Below are 27,595 nucleotides of genomic sequence, written 5' to 3'. Positions count from 1 at the left end.
AAGGATATAACAAAAAATGCATTGTTATATCACTTAAATCTCATTTCTGAATCAGGTTTGCTATATGCACACATTACAGATCATTTAAAGAGACTCAATGACATTTCCAAATGTAATCGTGAATTTGAATGAATTCAAAAGATGGGAGAATAATAATTTTCAGGTAATTTTCATAGAACAAAACAACAGTCTTTGCATCTAACTTCTAAATCTTTCTGATAATCCCTCGCAATGCTATTATGTGAAAATAAAAATCATAAAATAAACGTTTAGTTGTGTTTTCAGAGTTAACATCACTTCCTGTTACTTCATCCTAGGCGTCGTGTACGTGATGACATCACCGTACGTCGGACAGCCCGCGTCTCGGTACGTCACTTTCTCGTTTGTGCAGTTGTTCTGACAGCGGAGCGTTTATGCTGAATTGCACTTGAACAGCGGCAGAAAAAACAAAGATGACTGCTCGGGTGAGTTCATTTGAAGCGAGTATTAGAATTTAAACACAAGTACAACTCGAACGAAAAACCGTGAATACTAAACCTAACGTGTACGTAAAGGGCTCGAGGCTTTTTTTTACACGCCAACACAGCGCTAGCCTGTGTGGCAGAATCAGATGTCATTCAAAAGTTCGTCGGCAGCCCGGAAGAGGAATGGAGTATCTTATGACCACTCCAAATGTTAGCATGTACTGCTGTTACCACTGTTCTACTGCATGGAAATTCATATGTGTAACAGCTTGGATATTTTATTTTATAGTGTGTGGTGTTATTGACGTTGATGTAAAAATGCTGCTAATGTCTGTTAACATAGCTCCAGCTCTAAACGGCTAAATCAATAATGGCTCTGGAGTGGAATGAAGGAAGTGCAGCATGAAATGGGTTTAAGGAACAAACTGGGCTGATGTTGAATGCTCAGTTAACTCCTCGTCAGTAATTCGTGGCCCACATTAGTTTTCCAGTCCTGGCAGTGTAAACAAAGTGTATTTATGTCTGTCGCCATATGCAGCTGTTAGTTTAACAGCTAGGTCACACTTTGCTAAAAGTAAAGGCACTGCAGTGTAATTCATCAACCCTGAAACACACCCGGCCTTCATGGAGGTTCGTTATTTCCTTGATTATTAGTGAACATAATGAAAAGTGTCCATCATAATAAGCCCAAGACTAATTCATTCAGATTGCTTGTTTTGTGCGATCAGCAGTGTGAAATCCAAAGATTGTCACTTTGATGTCACAGAAGGTGTTTTTCTCCATAAATGTTCATCTATGACAATCTGGAGCTGATAATTCTTCCCATTCTGCTTTAAAAAGAAAAGACAAAAATGAATCGATCATTGATTGTGTTGCAATCAATAATCTGTCAACTGGTTAAACGATGAATCGCCTCATCAGTTCAGTTTTTGCTTAGACCAGTTTAGAGAGTTGACAAAAAGTGAAACTAAAAATCTTCGCTCGCTCATCTTATTCTGAGCTGTCAGCCACATCTCACTTGTCATCCTCAGCTGATGGAGGTGAGGAAGAATCACACTGAGATGATGTAAGGTTCAGAACTATTGGAAAGTTTAATGGATGTCAGTTTTTATAAAAGGTGTTGGAGGCTCTAGTTTGCTTTGCTGTTCAGCTGTGTCGCACCAGATTAGCTGTTTCTAGTATTTTGTCCACCCCCTTTTCAGTAATGAGTTCAACTCAATACTATGAATTAACCTCAATAACTCAACAGATCAACAGACTACATCCTCGTCTCTCTGAAACAGCAGCAGCTGTACACAGTCAGCGTAGTGAAAGTAGAGTAGGAGGGATTTCTTGCACAGCTGTTGTATTTTCGTTTGAGGTGAACTAATAAACCAGAACTGAGTGCACAGGTTTACATGTTCGGTTTCGTCCGTCTGGTCATCTAATGTGGGTTAAAACAGCAGTTTTCTTCTCAGCATACTATAGCTGGAGAGTTGCCCTCATTATATGGTCTTACTGGGGCCTTTCTGTACATTTACACTTTGCATCTGAGCTGATTACATGGAAACAATGTGAAGAATGTCTTCACACCTCTGGTCCATAGGAGACACCTCAGATTTTCTACGCTGTTAGACTTTGGCTGAAAGGCCAATTCATGGGTCACACAAGTGTCAAGTTAATGTTTATTTTGGTGTAAATTCCAAAGAAATATAGATGAAATGCAATAAAATATCTTTTAGGACGAGGACAGAATATCCTAAAATATCAGAAAGCATAAAAGGAAAAATAAAAACATGCATAATGCAAAAAAATAAATAAATTCTAAGGTCAATTTCAAATACATTACACATTTTGAAGCATTTTTTAGATTTCTATAATTTGCTCTCAGGTTGTATTGTCCTACAGGTTGTCCTACAGGTTGTCCTACAGGTTGTCCTTCAGGTTGTCCTACAGGTTGTCCTACAGGTTGTCCTACAGGTTGTCCTACAGGATGTCCTACAGGTTGTCCTACAGGTTGTCCTACAGGTTGTCCTTCAGGTTGTCCTACAGGTTGTCTTACAGGATGTCCTACAGGATGTCCTACAGGTTGTCCTACAGGTTGTCCTACAGGATGTCCTACAGGTTGTCCTACAGGTTGTCTGACAGCAGACAGTATGATCTGTGTCAGCCTGAAAATGATGAGGTGACCGTGGCGCCCTGGGAATCGGTTCACTGTGATTATCAGATATCTGAGAGGCGGTGGTTAGCCCAGATGCTGAAATGCTTGAAATAGGTTGAGCTTTTTATGTTTTTGAGATGTAGGTCAGCAAGTGATTCTCAGTTTGCTGCTACTTAATTAGGTTTTAGGAATGGGAGCAGTCTTTTTCTTAGACAGTCTTAATTAGATGGGCTTTGGGCTGACAGTGTTTTAGCAAACCCTGCCATTGAATGTTTGGTCTTTGGATTAAAAATGGGCCTACAGAGTGTGAGTTCTGTGGCACGTAACCCTGATGAGGACATCTGCCAAAATACATTTGTAATCTGCAGAACATCAGATTTAGGTTTCAGTTTCCCGCCTGACTCATTATGAATGACAGTGACACTGGATTTAAAACATAGCAGGGGCTGCCCTGCATCACAGCTGGAGCTCTGCTTTGTTTGCAGCTGATGTTCGCTCTTAATTCCACGTTAAGATTACAAGATTACCCATGAATTTCTGTCTGTTGCTAAAATGTTATTTGTAATCGACCACAAATACTGTGTGTACGAAGAGATGGTACTTTAATTTGACCTGCATTGTAACTAAAGAGACAAAATCTAACGAGGCGGTGCTTGCTGGAACTGAAGTGGATATTTCATCACAGTGGATCATCCAGTTGCTTCATGAGGTTGCTGAATCAGTCAGCCAGGATCTAATACTGTAGGACAGTGGTGGCTCAGCGTGAGGCTGTGTTGTTCTTCGCTCGTGGAGTTCCAGTGAAGAGCAGTGATAGAAGAGCAGCGGCTGTTCAAGCCTTCACATCCAGTTTGCCACCCCCATCTCCTCTTTAGTAGCTTTGAGGTTGTTCAAAGCATCTTTTCCCACACTTGTTCCACACATCATATGTTCTGTGCGTGACTCTTCTTTTTATGGCTTCACCATCCCATCAAACTGAAGTGTCCAAGATGTTGTGTGCATTAATTTATAGACTTTTTCACAAAATTCAGCCTGAAGTATTTAGTTTAGGAGCTGTAGCAGACTTTAAAATAAAGTTCTTTGGGTTTGAGCAATGTTTGGCTGCATAGCAGAGTTTGTATTGACTGTCTTACAGTGAGGAGGTCACAACATCTTGCTGAACCTTATCGTGAGCCTAAAATGTGGGACATTACTGGCCTTAAACATGAAGGAATCATTTTCATAAACTGAAAAGCAGGCAAAGCAGAGCTCTCTTTGAAAGGGTCAATAAGGCCAGAGACGTCAGGAGTCTCTGCAGCGCTGCTTCATCTTGTGTTTGACAATAATTTATTCACATTTCACATCATGTGTTTGATGAAACTTATATTAAACCAAGGCCTGGTTTCACATTCCAGCCGTTCTCCTGTGGGGGCTTTAAAGAATCATCTTGCAGAGGGTAAACGTGATCCATACTTTTTAGAGTTTGCTGCTCCGCTGGCAGTCAGCTGCATAACACATGAATGTAAGATAACATCTGTACCAGCTGTAACTGGTTCAACTGGTGCTGATGTAACTCCTTTTACATGAAGGTGGAGGAACAGCTGAGTTTAACAGCTGTAGTCCTAAATGATCATACCAAGCAAAAACACAATAATCTTTAGTAAATAATCAACTTCAATCAGTCCTCCCAGCACCTTCTGCTCTAAGAATACACCATTCAGGTGTCAGAGAACACGCAGCGCTGTCACTCCGCCACTCTGGGTGTAACTGACACGAGAAAAACTTTGTATTGATCTTTCAAAGACGTTCAGTACAGTCAACCAGGCTGTGCTTTGCAAAAGGCTTCACGATATCATACTTGATGCAATGATTTACCTCATGGTCACAAATCAGTGTGTCACTACTGGAAATGTTAACTCTAAATTTGTGCAAATTACAAAAGGTGTCCCACAGGCATGATATTTTATGTATATATATATATAAATATATATGTATATATATATACTGTTCTGCTGACTTACAGGTTGTCTCAGGGTGTTTTGGGATTTGCATCAATGAGAACTAATGTCATGTGACTAAACCGGTGAGCATGTTAAGGGACAAACCGGTCTCTTCTGTAGGAATAAAACACGTATCTTCTGCGTTGCAGAGTAGTGATTATTGAGGCTACTTTCCTATCGTTCCTGGATTATAGTGACATTTTATACAAACATGCTTCATCTGTGACTCTGAAGCCCTCGGCTGCTGTTTAACATGCACACATGGACTAACATGCACAATAATCTAAATCTGACCTTGTTTTTATCTTCAGGGCAGTTTTAATCTCATTTCATGTCATTATTTGTCAGGTTCTGTTATGTTGCTGGTTTGGCTTCTGATTATTTCTACTTTTTATCACCATTTTTATTATTTGTGTTCCTCGGTGTCCGGGATCTTTTGTCTGTCTGTCTGTTTTTACTCGACTAGGTTGTAAATGAGTTCAAATAAAGCTGCAGACACCTGACACATTGACACATTTAGTTTTCAGAGCCAGCCGGAACATACCTGTACAGAAGGTCAAAGATCACCATAGCAACATGCATGTTTTTTTCACTTAATTTTTTATCCCCTCTTTGTCATAAACTGTGAATCATCGCCTGTGAATTGAAAGTAAGTTAAAAAAACAACCTTTCATGTGACCTTGAAGTAAAATCTACGTCACTCAGGAGTCCAGAGATATTAAACCCTCCGTGGAGTCACCGGTTACGTCTTCCTCTCTTTTCAGATTATGCAAGCGGCTCGATGCCCGACAGACGAGCTGTCGCTGACCAACTGTGCCGTCATCAACGAGAAGGAGCCGCAGTTCGAACAGTGAGTCATGCTGCTGCATCACACAGGTGGACAGTAGTTTACCTGTGTCATTGTGTGTGTGGGCTGTGGATCGATGAGACACTGCACACACACCTAACCCTTTCCTTCCTCTCCCGCCTGTCCATCTCAATGCAGACACGTGACCGTCCGCAATTTAACCCACAAGTACGTGTTCACCTTGAAGACGCATCCCAGTGTTAACTCTGGGACCATTGCCTTCAGCCTGCCACAGGTAGGTTTCCATGTTCAACAGCCAGGTGTTCTCAGTGCTGCGTCGCTGACGGTCGCTGTGCATCGCTGCTCAGCTGTTTTCTTGATGTTTCTTCCTGTATTTTCTGTGTAGTACTTGTATTTAACAGGTGATATTCACAGTTTCCCTTCACAAAGCACTGGTGAACATGAGTTTTTTTAAACCCTGATTGCAGTAACACCTGAAGTCAAGTTCCCCTTTTAAGAAATGAACGTGTGTGGTTGTCTGTGGGCTCTTTGCATGCACCTCTCTGTTTGTCTCAATCTGTCTGTTCCTGCTTCTTCCTTTTTGCCTTGCCCGTCTCTGCCTGCTCTTCTTCGTCTATAAACTTGGCAGCCACAGCGGCACGCAGGTACTACTGTAACCTCCTCGAGACGCTCTTATTTTACCACAACAATTCATTAAATTAAATCTGAACTGATGAGCTCATGTTTGACATGGTGGCCATCATTGGCTGCTGCTTATATAATAATTATAAACTGCATTCAGTATCTGACTGATGCTTTCAGTGTGTAGAAGTGTGGTGAAATAAGACCACGCTGCAGAGGAACGTTGCACTGATGTCTCTGTGAGATGCAAAGTGTTGTTAGCTGTCTTTGTCTGTGTTATTGTTGGCTAAATGGTATCAGCTGCCTTTTTCCATTGCAACAAATCATCCTAATACAAAAGGAGATGATGACACATGGAACTAAATCACTCACTTTTCTTCTTTACAGAGAAAGTGGGCCGGCCTCTCGATTGGACAAGAGGTTGAAGGTAAGCTTCATGTTTGTCCCTTAAGTTTAGTGATTTTCTGCATTTTTCTTGTTCTACGACAAGAAAAGACATCATTAACAATAACAACAATACGTTTTAAATAATACCATCCAAATCCTTCAAATGTTTCTCAATATGAATCTATTAATCAATATTAATTGTGTATCCATGACACCTGAAGACATCACAACTACAGAAAGAACAGCTTCTTCAGTCTAGCAGCTCCTCACTGCACTGACGTCTCATTGTTTTTTTGTGATGACTGCCATTAATTTGCCATCTATTGATCAGCAATGCTTGACAGTCTTTCTTCTCTGTGAATGCAGTTTGAGTCACAGACCCCTCCACCCCTGATGTCTGATGGGCATGTCCTGCAGATTGCAAGTTATACCAGGGGTTAGGGGGGGGTTGGGTATGATTTAGATGGGTGGAGGGAAGTTGCACAGTAAGGGAGAGATGCTTGGGTGGTGTCGCTGCAGCTCCCTCCCTCAAAGGAGGAATGAAAATATAATCCACTGAGTGAAAGAATAAATAAGACTTCAGTCTTTCTTGAGGGAAACAGTGAAACCGTGGCTCTTCTTATTATTTGATCAATGGAATATTCTCTCGCTCTCTTTCTATTCAAATCAACCATAAAACAATATTTGAACGATTACATTCCATTTCCATAATGTATACAATGTGTGAGCAGAGTGTCCTGGTAATTGTGGTATGAATAATATAGCAGTGTTGTGGGTGTAATTTACCTGCACGAGTGAAAATATCAGCCCAGGCTACAAGAGAGCGACTTACAGTGCAGTGCATTTCCATCATGAGGCTTCAGCAGTACTGTGAAAGCATGCAGACATTTTGAATAGTATTTAGTAACAGAGTACCTCAAGTAATATCAAATTCAGGAACTGTTCGATTATAACTGCTAATGCCTGCTAACGAGGCATTAATTGACTCGTTGACCACTCCAAGTGTACTAATGAGCTTAGGCTGTGTCAGCTGTGTCAGGTGTGTTAGCTGGTGTCTAGTGGAACATAATCAGCCCAGAACTATCAGAGATATTAGAAGATGCACCATAGAGCTGTGTGTGATGTTCAGCTGTGATGACAAAGCTTGCTGAAGCACTGAATCACTGTGAAGCTGCTGTGCTGAACGTGGTTCACTGTTTCCAAGCATTTGTTATAGTCAGAAATGGCGACATCTGCTGGCCAAATCTCGGTATTGCATTTTTATGGTTGGATAACTGTGATGAAAGGGGGTGCAAGTGGTTTCTACTGCTTTCATTCCTGATGTTTTGTTCAATAAAGCTTGCTTTACAATTTTTCTAAGTATATTTTTATGCCAATATTTTTTATAGTTCTTTGCAGCATTATATATTTTTTACATATTTTTTGTATAAAATCTACATATATAAAAGCAGCTTTTATTGTGTGTTTTGTATTTCTCTATTCTGTTGTTATGTTCCTATTGCTATTGCTGCTGCCTCTAACACTCAAATTTCTCCTGCTGGGGATTAATAAAGTCTTATCTTATCTTATCTTAAAGAGACAGATACTTTCCCCCAGCGCACCATAAACATCAATTAATGCAGCTTTAATTTCAATTAGACAGCACTAAAGAGGGAAGAAGAAAACACATTCTCATGAGGAGCTGCAGGAAACACAGTGAGACGTGGCCAGTTTATAGGTCGCTCGGCCCTGAGGAGAACAAACCGTCCGACCTGAAACAATCCAGGCCAATGACAGATGCTGCTGTCTGAACTATAAACCTCACCGCCGTCATTTTCCTTCCCTTATAGTCACAAACTACAAGTTCGACAAGTCCAAACAGTGTGTGAGCACCATGACGGTGGAGATTGACTTCCTGCAGAAGAAGAATGTGGACAGTAACCCCTACGACTCAGACAGCATGGCCAGCGAGTTCATCCAGCACTTCAACAACCAGGCCTTCAGCGTCGGCCAGCAGGTGCTTCAGGCTTTTAACGGGTTAATAATGTCTGAACATTCAGAAGCAGCAGCTCTGAGTTTGTTGTAGAGCTCCCTGGAATGACTGACTTCAGGTCGGAGACTGATTCAAACTTTAATCAAACAGTAGGTTCATAGAAGAATAAATGTGTGTTCACAATAAAGTTACAAAACCAGCCAAATGAAATAATTTATTGTAATGCCCCCCCATGCTAATACAACAGTGTTCCACTGGTTGGGAGTAAGGTGAAGGTTTTTCTTATCTCACACGTTTCACTTTGCTTCCTGCCTGTTTGTCCTCCCAGCTTGTGTTCAGTTTCTGTGATAAGCTGTTTGGCTTGCTGATAAAGGATATTGAGGCCATGGACCCCAGCATCCTAAAGGGAGAACATGCCTCTGGCAAGAAGCAGAAGGTATCTGGAGGACCCCCCCTCACTGCTCCATAATGTTCTTCTGTACTACACACACACACACACACACACACACACACACACACACACACATATCTGATTGTTTGTGTGTCAGAGTAAATGTAGCTGCTGATTGTCCTGAACGATTATCCTCTTTTTTGTTTCTTTCCCAGATTGAAATCGGTCTGTTGCTGGGCAACAGTCAGGTGATCTTTGAGAAGTCAGAGAGCTCATCCATGACTCTGGTTGGTGAGTGTCGACAACACACACCTCTTATAACTGTTGGCAAGAAAAACAAGAGCCCTTCCTCTCAAGTAAATACGGAAATTCAGTTTTTAGTTGTTTTGTTGTGATTTCATGAAATGATTCTGTTTGTGCCGTTTGTGGTTTAATGTCTGCTCACTGACCAGTGCCAATGTTGAAATCCAGCCACTAAAGCTGATGATGACAGATCGTGAGCTGCTAAAACCTCGACAAACCTCACACTCTGTTTTTATATTCGCCGTCTGTAGGGCGATTCTCTGTACAACCACAAGGGGGCACACTTGACACATTTTGCTCCTGTCTCTCTCTCATATTTAATTCTGTCTGTGCTGATGGCCACCTGACGGCCAGTTCACCTTCATCACGAGGCTTAAATGAGCTCTGCTGTATGATTGTTGATGATTTATTGAACTAATCATTCAAAAACAAAACAAAGCCTGATCATTAATTTCACTGCAAACTAACGTTTTGGCACTTAAAGAGCACTGCTGTGTACGTAACAGTAGATAAAAGCCCTTTTTCAGTCAATAATCCAGAACATGAGGCTCTCCTTTTTAGCAAAACATTTTGTGTTTTGTTGTCTGACCCCCCCAGGGAAATCCAAGACCCGAGAGTCTCGCCAGTCCATCATCAGCCCAGACTGGAACTTTGAGAAGATGGGTATTGGCGGCCTTGACAAGGAGTTTTCCGACATTTTCCGCAGAGCCTTCGCCTCCAGAGTCTTCCCTCCAGACATAGTAGAACAGATGGGTGAGTTTCCTCCTTTCTCTTTATCCCCCCCATCACTTATTCATTTGTTTGTGCCGTTTATAAGATCTGGCTGCAAGTCAGAAGATGATTTCTGTGATGTGCTGAAAAGATTTTCATGTTGGAGTTCAGCACAGGGGGGTTCAGTGCACAGATGTTCTTTCTGTGCCTTCTTCAGTGTCCAATAGTTATTCAGCTTCAGGGTTGAGTCATTCACACATGTTCAGGTGCAGCTGGTGGCTTCCTCTGGTTGGACGGGTGTCTTTAGAGTCGCCTTACTGAAACCCAGAAGTCACAAAGTTTAAATGATATGAGGACATTTGTTCTTTCTCCACAGGCTCAGTGTTAAATGTTATGCTGCCTCTCAGAGCTGCAGAAGTAACTTCCAGCATTCATCAGGTCAAACAATACTGATCATAATACCTGCCGCTACCTTCAGTTATTACGTTGAGCTCGTGTTTAATCCTTGAATCAACGTTATTGCAAACTAAACTTTGAGGAATGCATCGCGGCCACAGTGAACGATTAGCAGGCAAGGCAGCGTCGTCCCGCGGAGCCTCGACCGTGACTACAAACCCTGCCGGTGATCCCAGCGCACACTCATTAATAGATCTTTGACAGCTGTCAGATTACGACGATGATTCACGTTGCACGGGACAGCGGCTCATTGTGATGGAAGCCATCGGACTTCTCTGTGACTCATACACAAACCCTCCCCTCCCACACACATGTGCATGCAATCAGTCCTAATCCTTCCTCCCAGACCTAGAAGTCTTGTGAAAACCTGTTTTCAGGACGGAGCTTTGCAGATGCGCTCATCACTTAAATAGACGCTCAGGCCGTGGCGGCGGCCGGCGGTGCGAGCCGACCTTTAGCCGGGTGGCTGTGTGCAGGAGTCGGCCTTTGGCTGTGGCCAGCTGGCTGCTGTAATGAGATGGCGTGCCCAGATAGAGCATCCAGTTAAAGGTGAAGCTGTAATTGGCAGGGGGGCGGGGGGGCAGGGAGCGCAGGTGCTGACAGGGAGGCGGCGTGCACACTTTGTCTGAAAGTTTCACCTTTTCTCCCCTTTGCTCCCCGAGAGGCGAAGCAGACAGACGGGAGCTTCAGTGCTCTCTCTCCCAAACACAACACAACCACAGAACTTTTCCCTGCTTTCTTCCCAGCCCCCCCCCTACCTGTCATCCCGGCTGCTTTTCCTTCAGCAGGCCCAAATGGCAGCTCAGATGCTTATCAGGGGCCTCTCAATTAGTCTGGGCTAAATGTCATTAAGCAGGTGCAAAAGGCCATTGAAAGACCCGCACTGTAACCTCGGCGGGGCGGGGGGCTCGCAGCCTCCACCCTCCATCTTTATGGATGAGCAATAACACAAAGGAAATCAGCAGTGCTGTGATGGGAACAGTTACACTGGAGCAAAACTGCTTTCTGCCCCCACAGACGACTGAGTGACACGTCCAGCTGCATGCAGGCGGCTGCGTCTCTGCCTCCTTCGCTCTCCTCACAGATTGTTTACCTGCATTCAACCAACGCCGTGATTGGTCAATACGACTCGGACTACAGACGGAAACCAGAACTCCTCCGATACCAAAATCTTGTCCCTGGTCTAGCGATTCTGCAGCCATGTGCAGATATTTGTTAGTAGAGATGTAAACCAGTCACACCCCCTGAAAACTCCTTTCATAAAGCAAGAACAGCCTGTGCTCGGTTTAACTCGCTCTTCCTCTCCCTGGTTGTGCGTCTGTCTCCAGGCTGTAAGCATGTGAAGGGGATCCTGCTGTACGGACCCCCCGGGTGCGGTAAAACCCTGATGGCGCGGCAGATCGGCAAGATGCTCAAGGCCCGCGAGCCAAAGATCGTCAACGGCCCAGAGATTCTCAACAAGTACGTCGGCGAGTCCGAGGCCAACATCAGGAAGCTGTTCGCGGACGCGGAGGACGAGCAGAAGAGGGTGAGGGGGGGGGGGCACGTTACGGAACACGTGAGCTCTCACAAGATCATTTATAAAATCACAGACACGTAGTGAAAAATGACCCCACGCTCCGGCGCTGCTTCATTACAACTTCCACACACGTTATCTGCAGCGCTGCAGCTTTGCTGAGCTCATCATCGACACAATGAGTCCCCCCCCCCAGCGATCAGCCTCTCCCGTTATGAAACACACATTTCATTTTATCAGAACTGAAGAAACTAATTTCTCCAGGAGAGGAGAGATCTGCCCTTTACACACACATAGCTGTGTGTGTGTGTGTGTGTGTGTGTGTGTGTGTGTGTGTGTGTGTGTGTACAGTGATGGTTGTTTTGGATGGTGAGACACTAGCATCAAGCCTCACTCTTCACCACCTAATGAGGGGCTGGGTTCTCTTTGACCTCCTGTTAGACCCCCCCCACACACACACACACCCCCCCCTCACACACACACACACACCATCCAGCGTGTAATAAGAACAGCTCCACACCTGCTTTAAATGCTACGTCTGAGACTGGCAGGTCTGTAGATGGAGGGATAACCCCCCACCCTGCTGCTCCCTGTCTCTCTGTTGAGGGTCGGACTGAAAGGTCTGCAGCGTCTTTGTCATCTTAACATGATTTCATGTGTTACTCTGAAGTACTCTGAATTACTCTGAGGTACTCTGAAGTACTCTGCAGTACTCTGAAGTACTCTGAAGTACTCTGCAGTACTCTGAATTACTCTGAAGTACTCTGAAGTACTCTGAAGTACTCTGCAGTACTCTGAATTACTCTGAGGTACTCTGAAGTACTCTGAATTACTCTGAGGTACTCTGAAGTACTCTGAAGTACTCTGAATTACTCTGAGGTACTCTGAAGTACTCTGAATTACTCTGAGGTACTCTGAAGTACTCTGCAGTACTCTGAAGTACTCTGAAGTACTCTGAGTTACTCTGAAGTACTCTGAAGTACTCTGAGGTACTCTGAAGTACTCTGCAGTACTCTGAAGTACTCTGAAGCCCTCTGAATTACTCTGCAGTACTCTGAAGTACTCTGCAGTACTCTGAAGTACTCTGAAGCCCTCTGAATTACTCTGCAGTACTCTGAAGTACTCTGCAGTACTCTGAGGTACTCTGAAGTACTCTGCAGTACTCTGAAGTACTCTGCAGTACTCTGAAGTCCTCTGAATTACTCTGCAGTACTCTGAAGTACTCTGCAGTACTCTGAAGTACTCTGCAGTACTCTGAGGTTTGGTGTAATAGTTAAAGTAGTCAGAGTAGTGGTGGTGGTATCTGAGCTGCTAGTTGAACTCATGAGTCCAGATCAAGTCTTTGTAAAAGGATTTAAATGTCAACCAGTCCGGAGCAGCCTGTGGTCCTGGTTTCAGACTGGTCCAGTTCTGGGCTGTGAAGCCAAACCTGTGAAATACTCTCATCCTGTTTTAGCCTTTATGTTTTTAAAGTCGCTGCACTGTACGCTGATACAGGACTGACCTCCACTTTCAAAGTAATGAATGGTTTGTTATTTAATGACTTCACAAGGCCGTGAGTCTCGTCTGGGGCCCTGATTATTTTCAGGTGTGGAGTTCAGGAAGCACGTTTATTATATTCAACAGGTCAGGATGCTGCGCCTCAAATCTTCTCAAACTTTATTAAAAAGATGCAACATGTAAAATGAAATTTCTTCAGGGAATCATCAGAATTTCAGGCTTTGTGGTCTTTCTTACCCCAAAACAGGCCAATAATGATGCAGTAAGACCATGAAAATCCTCCTAATTTGATGCTCTCACACCTGAGGAAGATATATCCTCAATCTTTAAGCCAAGATAGGTAATGCATGTCAATGTGTGTTTTTAAGTAAATTATTTTTACACCAGCAGCGGCTGCAGAATCACTTTTTCAAGCCCGGCGCTGTGCGTCTAAAGAAATCTGATGTCATTAAAAATGAGACACGAGCAGAGGTCGTCTGTTTTCCTGCCACTCACTTCCCTCCTCGCCTCTCCTCTGAACAGCTCGGCGCCAACAGTGGCCTTCACATCATCATATTTGATGAGATCGATGCGATCTGTAAACAGCGCGGCAGCATGGCGGGCAGCACGGGGGTCCACGACACCGTGGTCAACCAGCTGCTGTCCAAGATCGACGGCGTGGAGCAGCTCAACAACATCCTGGTCATCGGTGCTCAGACACACGCCTTCTCAGAGTAACACAGCTCACAGACTCTCCGAACACCCCGCTCTAACCCCGTCTGTCCCTCCCCCAGGTATGACCAACAGGCCCGACCTGATCGACGAGGCCTTGTTGAGGCCGGGCAGACTGGAGGTGAAGATGGAGATCGGTAAGAAGAGGTTTCACGCTGGTGTTCGCTCCACACAGTTTATCTCAGTCGACTTCAAACACAACTAAAACTTTATTGATGACAACAGAGACGACATTTTTCTTCCAACCAGTGAACATTTAAAGTTAAAGTAGTTCCTCTAAGTAGATCGGAGAAGATGAATACCAGGATAATCCCTTCATCCATGTGAACGGTCTCCCCTCTCTTCTTCCAGGGTTACCAGATGAAAAGGGACGGATTCAGATCCTCCACATCCACACGGCAAAGATGCGTCTGCACGACCTGCTGTCCGCCGACGTGGACATCAAGGAGCTGGCCGTGGAGACGAAGAACTACAGCGGCGCCGAGCTGGAGGGCCTGGTCAGGGCTGCGCAGTCCACTGCCATGAACAGACATATCAAGGTCAGAGTCCTCGTGGGACATCAGTTAGACTCCATGTGTGTCTACGCCCCCCACTGTACGTCCATTTACTGAGTGGAGGAGGTCTATGAGGGAAGGCTTTCACTGTCCATTACTCTTATTGTCTAAAATATCAGAAAATAGTAAAGTAAATGCCGTCACCATCTCTCAGAGATGTGGTCTTCAGATCAGACCAAACGTAAAAACCTGCAGACCTTCACCTTCCACAGTCAGTGTGAGGATATTTGGGCTTTTTGCCCTGGTTCTTGCCTCTCAGGTATCTTATTGATGGAGGTCGTTGAGGCAGTATGCAGTTCAAAAGGGACTCCACCCTTACTATTGTAATCCATTTTAGCATCATTTCTTATTTGTTTGATTAATTGAAATGAAACTAAACCTACAGCTTTAACATCCAGAATAAAAATCAGTCATTTAAAATCTTTTTATCAATCTTTGATACTATAAAAAAACTTCTCATGTCTTGTGTTGCTAAGTTGAAGCTTCAGGCCAAACACCTGGTTGGTGTGTGTGTGTGTGTGTGTGTGTCTGTGTGTGTGTCTGTGTGTGTGTGTGTGTGTGTGTGTGTGTGTGTGTGTGTGTGTGTGTGTGTGTGTGTGCGTGTGTGTGTGTGCGTGTGTGCGTGCGTGCGTGCGTGCGTGCGTGCGTGCGTGTGGCCTCTCTTAAGTGTTTTATCAGGTGCACTGACTCAGTGGGACCACAGATAAGGTGAAGTCCTCATCTGTTAAGTGTTCTGCCCCCACAGACTCACACAGAGCAGCAGATATTGGAGGGTGATGATAAATGACAGACAAGGGGCTTTACACTGCTTCTCTTCACTCCTCCTCCTCCTCCTCTTCCTCTCGGACCTTTCTCCTCTGAGGGAGCATGCTGTCTGCTGACACACTGTGCAGTACTTCATGTGATGGGTTTCATTCGTGGGGGGCGTGGAGTTCATCCAGGAAGGAAAGTCACTCCTGACTTGCTGTCTCTTAACATGTGTGACGTGTGTTTGCAGGCCAGTAACACAGTGGAGGTGAACATCGAGACGGCAGAGAAGCTGCGCGTCAGCAGACTGGACTTCATGGCCTCGCTGAACAACGACATCAAACCTGTGAGTCTGCGTCACGCTCTGTTTCTGAATACATGACATGAATGTGCTGAGCCTTCACACTACAAATGACCCAAAGGTCAAAGAGTTCACTGTCCTCACCTTCTCCCACCCCCGTTCTGTCTGAAGCTTGCTTTAAAATATCAAGATAAATAAGAACAACCACGAATGAAAAGACAACATTACTTCAAAAACCATCCAGGTAACTCGTGGGAGTCTCAACAAGTCCGTCCTGAACAAAGAACCCCCCTGCTCAAGTTGTTGGTAAATTCATTTGATCATGAAAACTTCACTTCAGTTTTCTGGTAGCCGATTTATTAGAGTTTTACAGCCCTGATTCTTAAACAGTTGAGATGCTGTGTGAAGCATTAATAAAACAGGAAGTGATCACCTGCTGATCCTCTCTGACAGAAACTGACCTGGAAACAGCACAAAGTCAATATATTTACTGTCTGAGCTCATCAGCTTCAGTGGTTTCTGTAAATATCTGCTGATTCTGGATCTGAAGTTGTGACAGGAGCAACTAAAGACTGGGAAAGATGTGGAACGCTCCAAAACCACCTGTTTGGATCATTCCACAGGTAAACAGGTGGATTGGTAACAGGTGATAGTGTTATGATTGGGTGTGAAAGGGTCCCATTAGGATGTAGTTGAAGTGTTGTAGAGTCTAGAACAGCCAGTTGGATTTTAACAGGAGGAGGATGAAAGAAATGTCCCACAGCAGGCTGAATCTGTTCAGGGGGGGTTATATATGCAGCCCCTGATATAAACAGGTCGTATATCCCAAATACTGACATGTTTTTTTTAAATCATCTATATTGTTGATGGACAATCAAACATCAAGTTTACAGTGAATATTTTCCGTCTCACTCGCCGTCACATGCCTCAGTTTCTCCCTCTCCTCCCGTCCAGGCGTTCGGCACCAATCAGGAGGACTACGCCAGCTACATCATGAACGGGATAATCCGATGGGGCGACCCGGTGTCGGCGGTCCTAGAGGACGGCGAGCTGCTGGTGCAGCAGACGAAGAACAGCGACCGCACGCCGCTGGTGTCCGTGCTGCTGGAGGGTAGGACTCTCACACACTAAACTCCTGCACCCGGAGCACACAGGTCGAACCCCTGAGGCAGCACACAGCGAGTCAGCACACTGTAAACCCTCTACAGGACCCCAGACCAAAATATCTGCTGTGACTGACTGACAACAGACCGTTTGTGTTATTACAAAAAGCTGATCTGTGATTGGTCCCCTCCCTCAGGCCCACCTAACAGTGGGAAAACAGCGCTGGCTGCTAAGATCTCTGAAGACTCCCAGTTCCCCTTTATCAAGATCTGCTCCCCCGACAAGATGATCGGACACTCCGAGATCGCCAAATGCCAGGCCATCAAAAAGGTGACAGTCGGCACTTTTTAAAGGCTGAGTAGAAACACAGAGAACAGAGTGAATCGTCTCTTGGTCTACGAGGTGTTTGTAGGTTCATACATGAAGTGTTTTAAGTAGTGAGAATGTATCTGCAGTTCTGATGCATGTGAGATCTGTACATCTTTACTGCCCGACACACGTGAAGGAAACTGAATTTAGACCTGAATACTCAAACTGACTGGAAGACATTTATAAAGTGAAAGCTTTTCCAGACTCAAACTGTTTGTGTTAACTAACAGTTTAACAAAGCAGTGACTGTGTTTCCTGCATACAGCTGCGTGTGAGCCTCTGTCCTGCTCTGATCTGGACCCGTCTGCTCTTTTGCTCCCTGCTGTAGATATTTGAAGATGCCTACAAGTCCCAGCTGAGCTGCGTGGTCGTGGATGACATTGAGCGTCTGCTAGGTCAGTTGTTTTTGGCCTTTTGATTGAATCCAAAGCTACTTTTTTATTTGGATGGACGTTAAATCGGACCTTTATCTCATCAGACTACGTCCCGATCGGCCCCCGTTTCTCCAACCTGGTGTTGCAAGCGTTGCTGGTGCTGCTGAAGAAACCTCCTCCGAAGGTAACGCACACTTTGTCGGGCTCTTTTGTTCGCAGCGCTCTCTCTGTCGGGCTGCTAGTCCGCCGCCGGCAGAAAGAGGGCAGCAGATCTTAGGGATGCCGGCGCGGACTCTTGTGAGGAATTGTTGGAGGTCTTTGGCCGCCGCTGGTGTGAGTGTGTGTGAGTGTGTGTGTGAGTGTGTGAGTGTGTGTGTGAGTGTGTGTGTGAGTGTGTGTGAGTGTGTGGGTGTCAGCAGCGTTGTGGTCCGGGCCTGTTGTGCTCTCGGTGAATGGTGGAGGTAGAGACCCATTTCTCATAGCTCCTTTGGTCGTAGTTGGTGTGTGTGTCTGTTGTTGATGGGTTTGTGAATGAGAGTATCGCCCCACTATATGTCTGCATGTGCATGAGAAGTGGCGCGGGGCCTGCTGTTGAATGCCTGGCTGCAGCGCTCCTCCGGGGTTGTAAAGCGCTGAGCCCAGCGGGGTGCCTGGGGCCGGGGGAGGCCAGGGGGACGGGGAGGAGAATGGGCTCTGTGAGAGAGCCAGGACCTGGCAGCGCCGCCGCCTGTGTGGCACCTCATCTGCATGCAGCATCGCAACCCCCCACGCCATGGGGGGGCAGCCGGCAGCCATAATCCCCCTGTCTACTCGCCACTCCTCTGCCTCTCCTCCTGCGTCTTCTTCTGCTGGTCCTTCTCCAACTTGTCGACTTAGTGGAGCTAAATTTCTTTTGCTTCTCTTCTTTCTTTCTGCTCATGTTTGTCCTCTCTGTTGTCTTCTGTTGTTGTCTGTCCTGCTGTTGTCTGTCCTGCTGTTGTCTGTCCTGTTGTTGTCTTCTGTTGTTGTCTGTCCTGCTGTTGTCTGTCCTACTGTTGTCTGTCCTGCTGTTGTCTGTCCTGCTGTTGTCTTCTGTTGTTGTCTGTCCTGCTGTTGTCTGTCCTGCTGTTGTCTTCTGTTGTTGTCTGTCCTGTTGTTGTCTGTCCTTTTGTTGTCTTCTGTTGTTGTCTGTCCTGTTGTTGTCTGTCCTGCTGTTGTCTGTCCTGTTGTAGTTTGTCCTGCTGTTGTCTGTCCTGTTGTTGTCTGTCCTGCTGTTGTCTGTCCTGTTGTTGTTTGTCCTGCTGTTGTCTGTCCTGTTGTTGTCTGTCCTGTTGTTGTCTGTCCTGCTGTTGTCTGTCCTGTTGTTGTTTGTCCTGCTGTTGTCTGTCCTGTTGTTGTCTGTCCTGTTGTTGTCTGTCCTGCTGTTGTCTTCTGTTGTTGTCTGTCCTGTTGTTGTCTGTCCTGCTGTTGTCTGTCCTGTTGTTGTCTTCTGCTGTTGTCTGTCCTGTTGTTGTCTTCTGTTGTTGTCTGTCCTGCTGTTGTCTGTCCTGCTGTTGTCTTCTGTTGTTGTCTGTCCTGTTGTTGTCTGTCCTGCTGTTGTCTTCTGTTGTTGTCTGTCCTGTTGTTGTCTGTCCTGTTGTTGTCTGTCCTGCTGTTGTCTTCTGTTGTTGTCTGTCCTGTTGTTGTCTGTCCTGCTGTTGTCTGTCCTGTTGTTGTCTTCTGCTGTTGTCTGTCCTGTTGTTGTCTGTCCTACTGTTGTCTGTCCTGTTGTTGTTTGTCCTGCTGTTGTATGTCCTGTTGTTGTCTTCTGCTGTTGTCTGTCCTGTTGTTGTCTGTCCTGCTGTTGTCTGTCCTGTTGTTGTCTTCTGTTGTTGTCTTCTGTTGTTGTCTGTCTTGCTGTTGTCTGTCCTGCTGTTGTCTTCTGTTGTTGTCTGTCCTGTTGTTGTCTGTCCTGTTGTTGTCTGTCCTGTTGTCCCTCTTCTCGGGGCTCCAGTTATTTTTTATTCTCTGCGCTCTTGTCGTGACTTCAGGCCTTTATACGCCATCAGCCTTCATGTGAGACAGCCTAGAATCGCATGAGAGAGATGTGGGGAAATGTGGGGGATGTCACCGGGGGGACACGTCCACCACGGCCGATGAGAGCTTTGATGATCGTAGACAGTTTGCATCAAACTTCTGAGACTGTCGTAAATTCAGGACCGAATTCTCAGCACGTTCTGACACCACGTTAGGAATGTCTCCAAACTAATATCGTACAGTCTGACGCTGACTTCCTGCTCAGATAAACAGAAATCCACAATACATATGCCCGAATCTCCATTTCTATCCATTGCACATACTTCTTTCACTTCACTTTTTATCCATGATTTCAGCATTTATAGACATAAAACCAACAAAAAACCCAAAATACATCCTTACTAGTCCATCCATCCTCACAGTGTCATTTTCAGCTGAGTCATTTGTCTTCCTGTAGTCGTCTTCACTGTTTCGGGTTCTGAATGATGTCCGTTTGTCCCACTTTTCTTCCGTCTGTGCTTCCTGCAATCGATGTGTCTGTTTCTCCATCAGTGGATTTCCTCTGTTATCTCTGTGCATCGTTCCAGAGTAGAGGATCTCCTTCTCATAGCTTTTTAAAGCTGTTAACAGTGTTTTGACCAGGTGTCATCCCTAATCAGTACATTTTCACTTGCACAGGTAAGAGAACCACGTAGCTCATCATCATATCCTTTTATCTTTTGTAAAAGTTTGTTTTCCATCTTTTGTAGCCTTTACAAAATAAATGTGTGAGTGATTCCCCCCACATCCAAGAACTGTTTGATGTTTTCCAATAATCATCTGAAATGTTTGATTTTCCTCTTATAGCAGTCCCTCACCTGCAGATACCCAAATCATATTTGTCTTTCATGTTCTAGCCCCCCCGTCTGAAACACAGACTTTTAATTTGAGGTCTTACTCTCTCCTCTGTCCTCCCTTTCTTCTTTTCTCTTTACTGTTCGTAATCATCCTGTGACCATTGAGAAGAAAGCAGCTAAAGACTCTGATTGGTCGAGTGAGCAGATTAAAGTCTGAAGTGTCGTCCGCTCCTCTTTCAGGGTCGTAAGCTGCTGATCATCGGCACCACCAGTCGTAAAGACGTCCTCCAGGAAATGGAGATGTTGGATGCTTTCAGCACAACCATCCACATTCCCAACATCTCGAGGGGGGAGCAGCTGGTGGAGGCCCTGGAGGTGACACACACACACACACACACACACACACACACACACACACGCACGTGCTGATACATGCAGCAGCACTTTTAAACCCAAAACTATTTCATGCACTTGACGTACACTTATCCCAAATTTCCCCAGCTGGGGATTAATAAAGTTTGTCTTAACTTATCTTATCTTATCCTCCCTGTCTGTCTCTCTCACACACACACACACACACACACACACCTTTCAAACAATAATCTACACCCATCTCACCTGATCAGTACCCCAATACAACTTTAAAACACAGATTTTCAATCACTGTTTTCAGGAATGACGTCTCGTCTGTCAGTGAAGGTGTTTTCATTCAGAGCCTGAACCCTGACCCTACCTGTTTTTACCCCATGCTGAGTGCTCTCCATCCTGTGTCTCCCCCCCACAGCTGCTGGGCAGTTTCCAGGACGTAGAACGAGCCAGCATAGCTAAAGCTGTGAAGGGCCAGAGTCTGTGGATCGGCATAAAAAAGCTGCTCATGCTGATTGAAATGTCCGTGCAGGTGAGGACGCTCTCTCTTTGCATTGCCGTGTTTCAGCCATGCTAGCAGAATGCTAGCAGAATGCTAGCAGGACCGTGCTGCAGGTATGTCAGTCGGTCGGCCGCTTTGGTCCAGACTGAAACGTCTCAGCAACTATGGAATGGATCGCTACGATGTCCCCCTCAGAGTGAACTGCAGTAACTTTGGTGATCCAGTGCTTTGGTTTTTAAGATAAAGATGGAGGATTAATGAGACCTTTATTAATCCCACATTGGGGGAATTTGCAGCGTTAATGAGCAAATGTCTGCACAGCTAACAACACTCCCTTCATCCTCAGCTGGTCGTTGTGTCAGATGCTAAGAGCTGCTAGCTGTGGTCTGTTAGCCTCGTTTCCCTCTGACATCAGAAATATTCACATTTTCTGGCTGTTAGATGCTCTTATGGTTAACACAACGCTGATGTAACTCCATGTGTGCTGGTGGTATTAGATGATAGAAAGGTCGAGTAGACGTGGGTGAGGCTAAGATTTGAAGACCGATCTTGTCTTTCAGTAACTCACTCAACACTTCACATTCTTTATCGTGGAACACAAACCTCAGACTGGCTCGGCCCGCGTGTTATTGTTTTTCTAATAGTGCGGTCTGGGCTCGAGCAGCCCGTCCCTCCTCTTCCTCGACATCTGGCCGGCATTCTCAGCAGTCGACAGAATCCGTCTCCGTCACAAAGAGCTGTCATCTGTTAGCTGGAATGAAGAACTGCGTGGCTTCGCTGATGATTTGCTGAGCAGAAGGATCCAGTACATTTCTAGTTCACAAACCTTCCTCCGAACGGTGGAGACGCAGTACATTCATCGTTACGAAACCACGTTCTGAGACGCTGGCCGAGTAACATTCACCATTGAAGCCACTCGTCAGAACAATCACACACTCTTTGTGGTTGTGATGTGCCGACACTTTAGAGCAAATTCCTGAAAACACAGACCAGCAGCTCACAGCAGAGTCTGGGCTTCCTGTAAACACACCAGTTGTGTGTCTGCAGATGAGCACAGTGGGTATAAACCCACCTTTTTAAAAAGCCTTTAGGGGCTTTTGTGGTTTGGTTTTTTCACACGTTTCTAAAAGTTCCTGTGGAAATGGTGCTGTGTCCTGTACCCACATGATTTACTCTGTCAAACACCACAATAATCAGTCTGACTGCAAGAAGTCAGCACCAGTCACACATCTCTTCATCTCTTCCTCAGATACACTGTCCTTCATGATTTGAATGGGGGTCATAAGGGCCGGTGGGGGCTTTCATTTGATCCATTTTTACATGCTTTCGTCTTTTACCTCCACACACACTCGACATGCCTCTGTGTCGCTGTAGCAACACATTGCTCCAGAGGTGGCAACTAAACTGCAGCGCTATCTCTTAGCTATCTCTTTGCGTGCTCCATAAATGAAGACCTGAATCTTTGTGGTCTGCAGAGACCAGCTCTCGTCCGACAGACTGAGGGTTCGGTTTGGTTTGCGTGCAGAGACACAGTTGGTATTGATCATTAGCAGATTATAATTACAGTTTTTGGCCTGAACCAGGTTTGACGTTAAAGTGGCACTCTGTCAGTTTAGCTTTCTGGTCCAAGGAGCAAAAAATGAATGACTAGCATGTTAGCTGTAGCATCAATCACAGCTAGCTCTCCGAGGTTTTTTCTTTGACTTTTTACAGTGTTATTTTCTCTTCCTGGCTTTTTGTTGTCACTATCGTTCATCTTTTCATCCAGGAACTGAAATAACCTCTGCGTAGCACGCTTGTTAGCTGGATTGCTAAGGATATTAGCTTAATGGTATTCAGCTCCCACCTTTATAAGATGACTTCTAACACGATGTGAGCAGCTGTGAGGACCTCAGACTTATCAGATCATATCCAAGAGAAGCTCAGTGAATATTTACACACTATAATGTACTTCATCAATATTATTTTACACCTGTCCGTCTTCATAAAATGGGTTTACCAGAGCATAATCTGTGCTGGAAGTGTAAAAAGCATGAAGGCATGTGGCTTTATTTCAGCTGTGAGGGTTATCCTCTTCGGTCGAACACAGAGAGCCTGTGAAGCTAATGACACACAAGGCGTCATCTGAGTTAATGATAGTCAACCTGCATAACTGGAAAAACTCACATTTGCTTGTCTGGAATCAGTTTTTGTCTTTTATAAAAGGAGAAAACATGTCAAAGGAGTCAGACATGGTGCACGTTTGGTAGGACACTACCAAAACTTAACTTGTCAGGTATGAATTAAGCTCTAAAAGACATTTTCAGTTAGATCGGAACATTTAAACCTGAGCCAGTTACAGTCTGTAGTGATGGAAGTGTGTGATCCAGAGATCTTTGTTTCACATCGTCTGTCTGTAGGACAGGTAGCAGCGGCAGAAACTGACCTAAATCTAAATGCTGGCTGTGGACTGTGTGTCTGTGGTATGTTGGTGATGTGCGCTGCCTGTTTGTTGAGGCTGGATGCTGTGTAATTGCTGTGGTATGCACAAATGCAGCCATGATCTGCACCCTGCACCCCCCCACACCCCATCCCGAGCCTGAGGAAGTATGAACGCGTGTTTGCCGAGACATGCTGCAAACAGCCACGGAGCTACACACACACACACACACACACACACACACACACACACACACACACACACACACACACACACACACACATCATTCCAAAGCTTCTGGCTGCTCTCAGGTCTTGACTCCAGTAGCTGCGGGCGATTCCAGACATACTGTAAGTTACTGCATAGGCAGCCATTAATTTCACTTCCTCTCCCCCCTCCCCTTCTCCACAATCCTGCTCGGTGGAGCTGAAGTGTGAACTCCGGGATGTGCCACTGTTTCATCGTACTCTTCATCACTTTGCTTCTGAATTTTAAATGAAACCAACACTTGTTCAAAAAGAAAATCCAACTCAAGTCCAAAGAAGTTCTGACGTATAAAACCAATCAAACTGATTCCTGACGACAGTTTCCTGAAGTGATCCTGAGTCCAGGTATCAATCTCCTTTATCCAATCACGTGTCCACAAAGTGTTGACCCTCGCTCCATCCTCGCTGTGACCCACTGAGCCTTTCAATCATGATGCTATCACCTGTTACCAATCAGCCTGTTTACCTGTGGAATGATCCAGACAGGTGTTTTTGGAGCGTTCCACATCTTTCCACATCAGCAGATATTTACAGAAATCAATGAATCTGATGAGCTCAGACAGTAAATATATTGACTTTGTGCTGATTTCAGGTCAGTTTCTGTCAGGAAGGATCAGCAAGGTTTCACTTTCTGTTTTATTTGTTTTACAGTCTGTGGTGTGACCAGTTATTATTATTATCATTACTGTAGATGCATATATGCACTGAGAGTGATGTGTCTGTCTTTTAGATGGATCCTGGCTACAGAGTTAGCAAGTTCCTGAGTCTACTGAAGGACGAAGGAGCGTAAGTCATCTTCTTTTCCTGTTAACACTGAACACTCAGCCGGTCTTTACAAATACAGCAGAAAAAGCAAAGAATAAGCGTGTTTAAATTCTGATCATTGCATCAAGTGAGACTAATAATGCACATGTTGTCTTTTCCCCTGCAGGCTGGGCTCTGATAAGTTTGTGGCCATCTAGATGCAGCCACATAGTGAGAGGAGGCCTCTTCAACGGTAAGACCGCAGCGCCTGCATCAGGCCACATGGTCACATCTTCTTCATCTTCGTCATTTCCGGTGTGGGACGCGGCAAGCTGATGTCGAAGTCTGTGAACTGCGAGTTCAGTTTGTAATTAATGCAGTTTGTTGATGATAAAGACGAGATGTCCAGCCACAGAGCAACAGCCTGATTAAAATGTGTTTAGCTTGGAAAACATAGAAGCCCCGACTGAAATGACCAGAGCCATTATACTGTACTGTACTGCAGAGGTTCAGAAACAATCGGCCATCAGTACTGTACCCAGTAACTCACCTTCATAATCAAAATCCACATTTTCTGTTTTCTTTCCCATCCATCATTAGTTATTTCATGGTCTTTTTTTTGTTTTTTGCATTTTCTGCATAAAAAAAGTTGTATTTTTGTCCCAAAAGTCGCACCAAAGACACATTTATGTAAGTGATTAATAACAATGATAAGGTGTGTATTTGGAGAGCTGGACTCTTATTTTACATACCCCCCCCCTCATTTTTACTACTGTATGGATTAAACCAACATGATGTAACATCAGTGAGCTTTAGAGGTGCTGATTCTGTTTACCTTCAGACTGAGTCAGGCTAGCAGTTCCACCCTGTTTCCATATTTATGCTAAGCTATGCTAACCAGCTAAGCTAAACTAACTCCTGGCAAGAAAGTAAATATTTCCCAAAATGTTGAACTATTACTTTAAACGGGTTTTTATTCCTGACATCCCCGGCTCCTCTGCAGTAAAGATATTTTCAGGCTGAGCACATTTTAAAATGCAGAATATGATTCGTTAAACTGTCGACTTACAAACTGAGAGCAAAGGAAAGCAAATGAGATGTGGATTCTCAGGTTAAATGTCCACAGTGTGTGTTTATTTACCCCAGACTGCCATAAAACAGTACAAACACTCAGGCAGCAGCAAGGCGGGAAACACAAGCTAAGGTCAGCAAGTGCTTCAGATAGCTGTGAAATTAATTAATATTAATTAATTATTAATATGCTTCATTCTGACATGTTGATAAAGTTTCAGAGAATAGTCCTCTTTTTAAAGTTATCTGGCTAACTTGCTAACCCTGCTGTGGGAAACCCGCGAGGAGAAGCCGCCCGGGCTGACGAACAACAAAAGCTCGAACAACTTTTCAACTTGCAGCCGGAGCTTTGCTTCGCGCCGCCGCCTCGGAGACTTATGGTATAGTTAGCGCGCGGCGAGCCTAAAAATAGGTCGACCAGACAGGTGCTCTCCTGTGGCAGCACGCCCGCTGCGCCCGCCTGTCTCTTCTCACTTTTATTTGTCTCTCTTCACTCAGTTGCTGAGGAACGGAAGCCTGAAAGAGGCTGGCAGGAGGAAGCGAGCGAGAGATAGTTTCCATCTCTCCCTCTGCATCCTTCCCTCCCCACCCCTGAAGCTCGGTGCGCTTCTCTCTGCACTGCAGCTTTCTGCAGCAGCGACCGGCCCGGCGGCCTCCTCCTCTTCAGCACTATGTGAACATGTAAAAAAACAGACTGTATCCGTGTGTGCTGCATTTCCTGAAGACTGTAATCTCCGTGTGACGCCCCCCCGCAGCACTCCTCTGGGATTTTACACAGAAAAGAGGCAGACGATGCGTTTCCATGGCAGGTAGATGTGCATGCACCAACACTAATCGTAACGCTGGTTTATACAGGCTGATATGTTTGCACACATCTGTGATCTGATCATTCCAGGACACGGTGCCTCCACGACTCACAGCTCTCTCTGCTCTCATCATGTTGTATACTTGCCTGTTTCTGACCTTTTTATTGTCTCAATAAATTAATTCTATTACTAACGAGAAGCTCTGGAATTAATGCCGACCTCAGGCCTGGGGGCTCGTGGTGCTTTAAACATTCAGTGCAGAAGTTTGGCTGCACAGTAAAACATCCAGTAGAATATGGGGGGTTAGTTGTTGGTCCAGTTTGTCCAAAAAGCTCCCAGTTCATCTCAGTCCCAACAATCTCCTCGCACCTCTTTTCATTATGAGGCGTTCGTCTCATAATCATGGCATGTTGAAATCAGAAGGAACTTTCTTATAATTATGATCTGGCATAATTATCTCATAATTATGAAAAATGTGGCATCTCATAATGAGATGAACCTACTTAGACGTTTGCGGTTAACCTCCACAGCATCGATGTTGTGCAATCCCAGTGCAGCTGAGCAGAAGACGCAGTCAGCCGTTTACGGAGCAGCTACTGCAGCGTGTGTGTGGGCGACTGTGGAGGTAAACCAGAATATAATTTGAGCATAAAAAAACGAGTCCTCCCTCATGACCATGCTGCACATGGGATTGTGTTGCTACAACATGTGTTTTATATACAAGTGGAATTGAATTAGCGATAAGAATGAACCAGAGCTGATTGGCTGTGATTGCTTTCCTTTCTGTTTGTAATAATGAAGAATTATGGATGTTCATCTCTTTGTTACTACATTGCAAGTTATTGCAATAAAAGTGGTCAAGTAAAAAAAAATGGATCTCATCTGCCATAATTCAACATGTCTTGTATGTTTTTGATAATTAATCGTTGTGCTTTATTATATATTCACACTTCATTTTACGGCAGCCATTTTTAAGGCAAGTGCTGGTACTATTCTTTATTCTTCTTATTGCTGATACATCCCATAAAAACACCAACACTGTGTTTGTGAACACAGATGTAAAGTTTCATTCTGTAGAACGATGCTGCTCACTGCCGCGTGAAGCAAACATTACTCAGGCAGGAGGAAACGAAGCATTTGTCAGGGACTATTTTCAGCAGCGGATTAATACACATTTACTGCCAC

The 27,595-nt window shown here is 44.9% G+C and overlaps 1 protein-coding gene across 1 annotated transcript; it reads left to right on the top strand.

The window, feature by feature from the left end:
• Window positions 1-355: 355 nt before the first annotated feature.
• Window positions 356-26,604, top strand: LOC121624685 (vesicle-fusing ATPase-like). Its single transcript, XM_041962511.1, has 22 exons — window positions 356-464; window positions 5,345-5,430; window positions 5,566-5,662; window positions 6,397-6,436; window positions 8,226-8,392; window positions 8,697-8,804; window positions 8,975-9,050; window positions 9,660-9,815; window positions 11,558-11,757; window positions 13,768-13,933; window positions 14,019-14,093; window positions 14,308-14,495; window positions 15,508-15,603; window positions 16,513-16,669; window positions 16,859-16,992; window positions 17,360-17,426; window positions 17,510-17,589; window positions 20,477-20,611; window positions 21,021-21,134; window positions 24,520-24,575; window positions 24,721-24,786; window positions 26,103-26,604. Exons 1-21 carry the CDS (start codon window positions 453-455, stop codon window positions 24,749-24,751), a joined length of 2,241 nt encoding a protein of 746 aa, XP_041818445.1. The 5' UTR covers window positions 356-452; the 3' UTR covers window positions 24,752-24,786; window positions 26,103-26,604.
• Window positions 26,605-27,595: the final 991 nt, after the last annotated feature.

The sequence above is a fragment of the Chelmon rostratus genome, chromosome 21 (genome assembly GCF_017976325.1).
Source record: "Chelmon rostratus isolate fCheRos1 chromosome 21, fCheRos1.pri, whole genome shotgun sequence".
In the NCBI taxonomy this organism is placed as follows: domain Eukaryota; kingdom Metazoa; phylum Chordata; class Actinopteri; order Chaetodontiformes; family Chaetodontidae; genus Chelmon; species Chelmon rostratus.
This window is presented reverse-complemented; position numbering and strand designations above follow the sequence as displayed.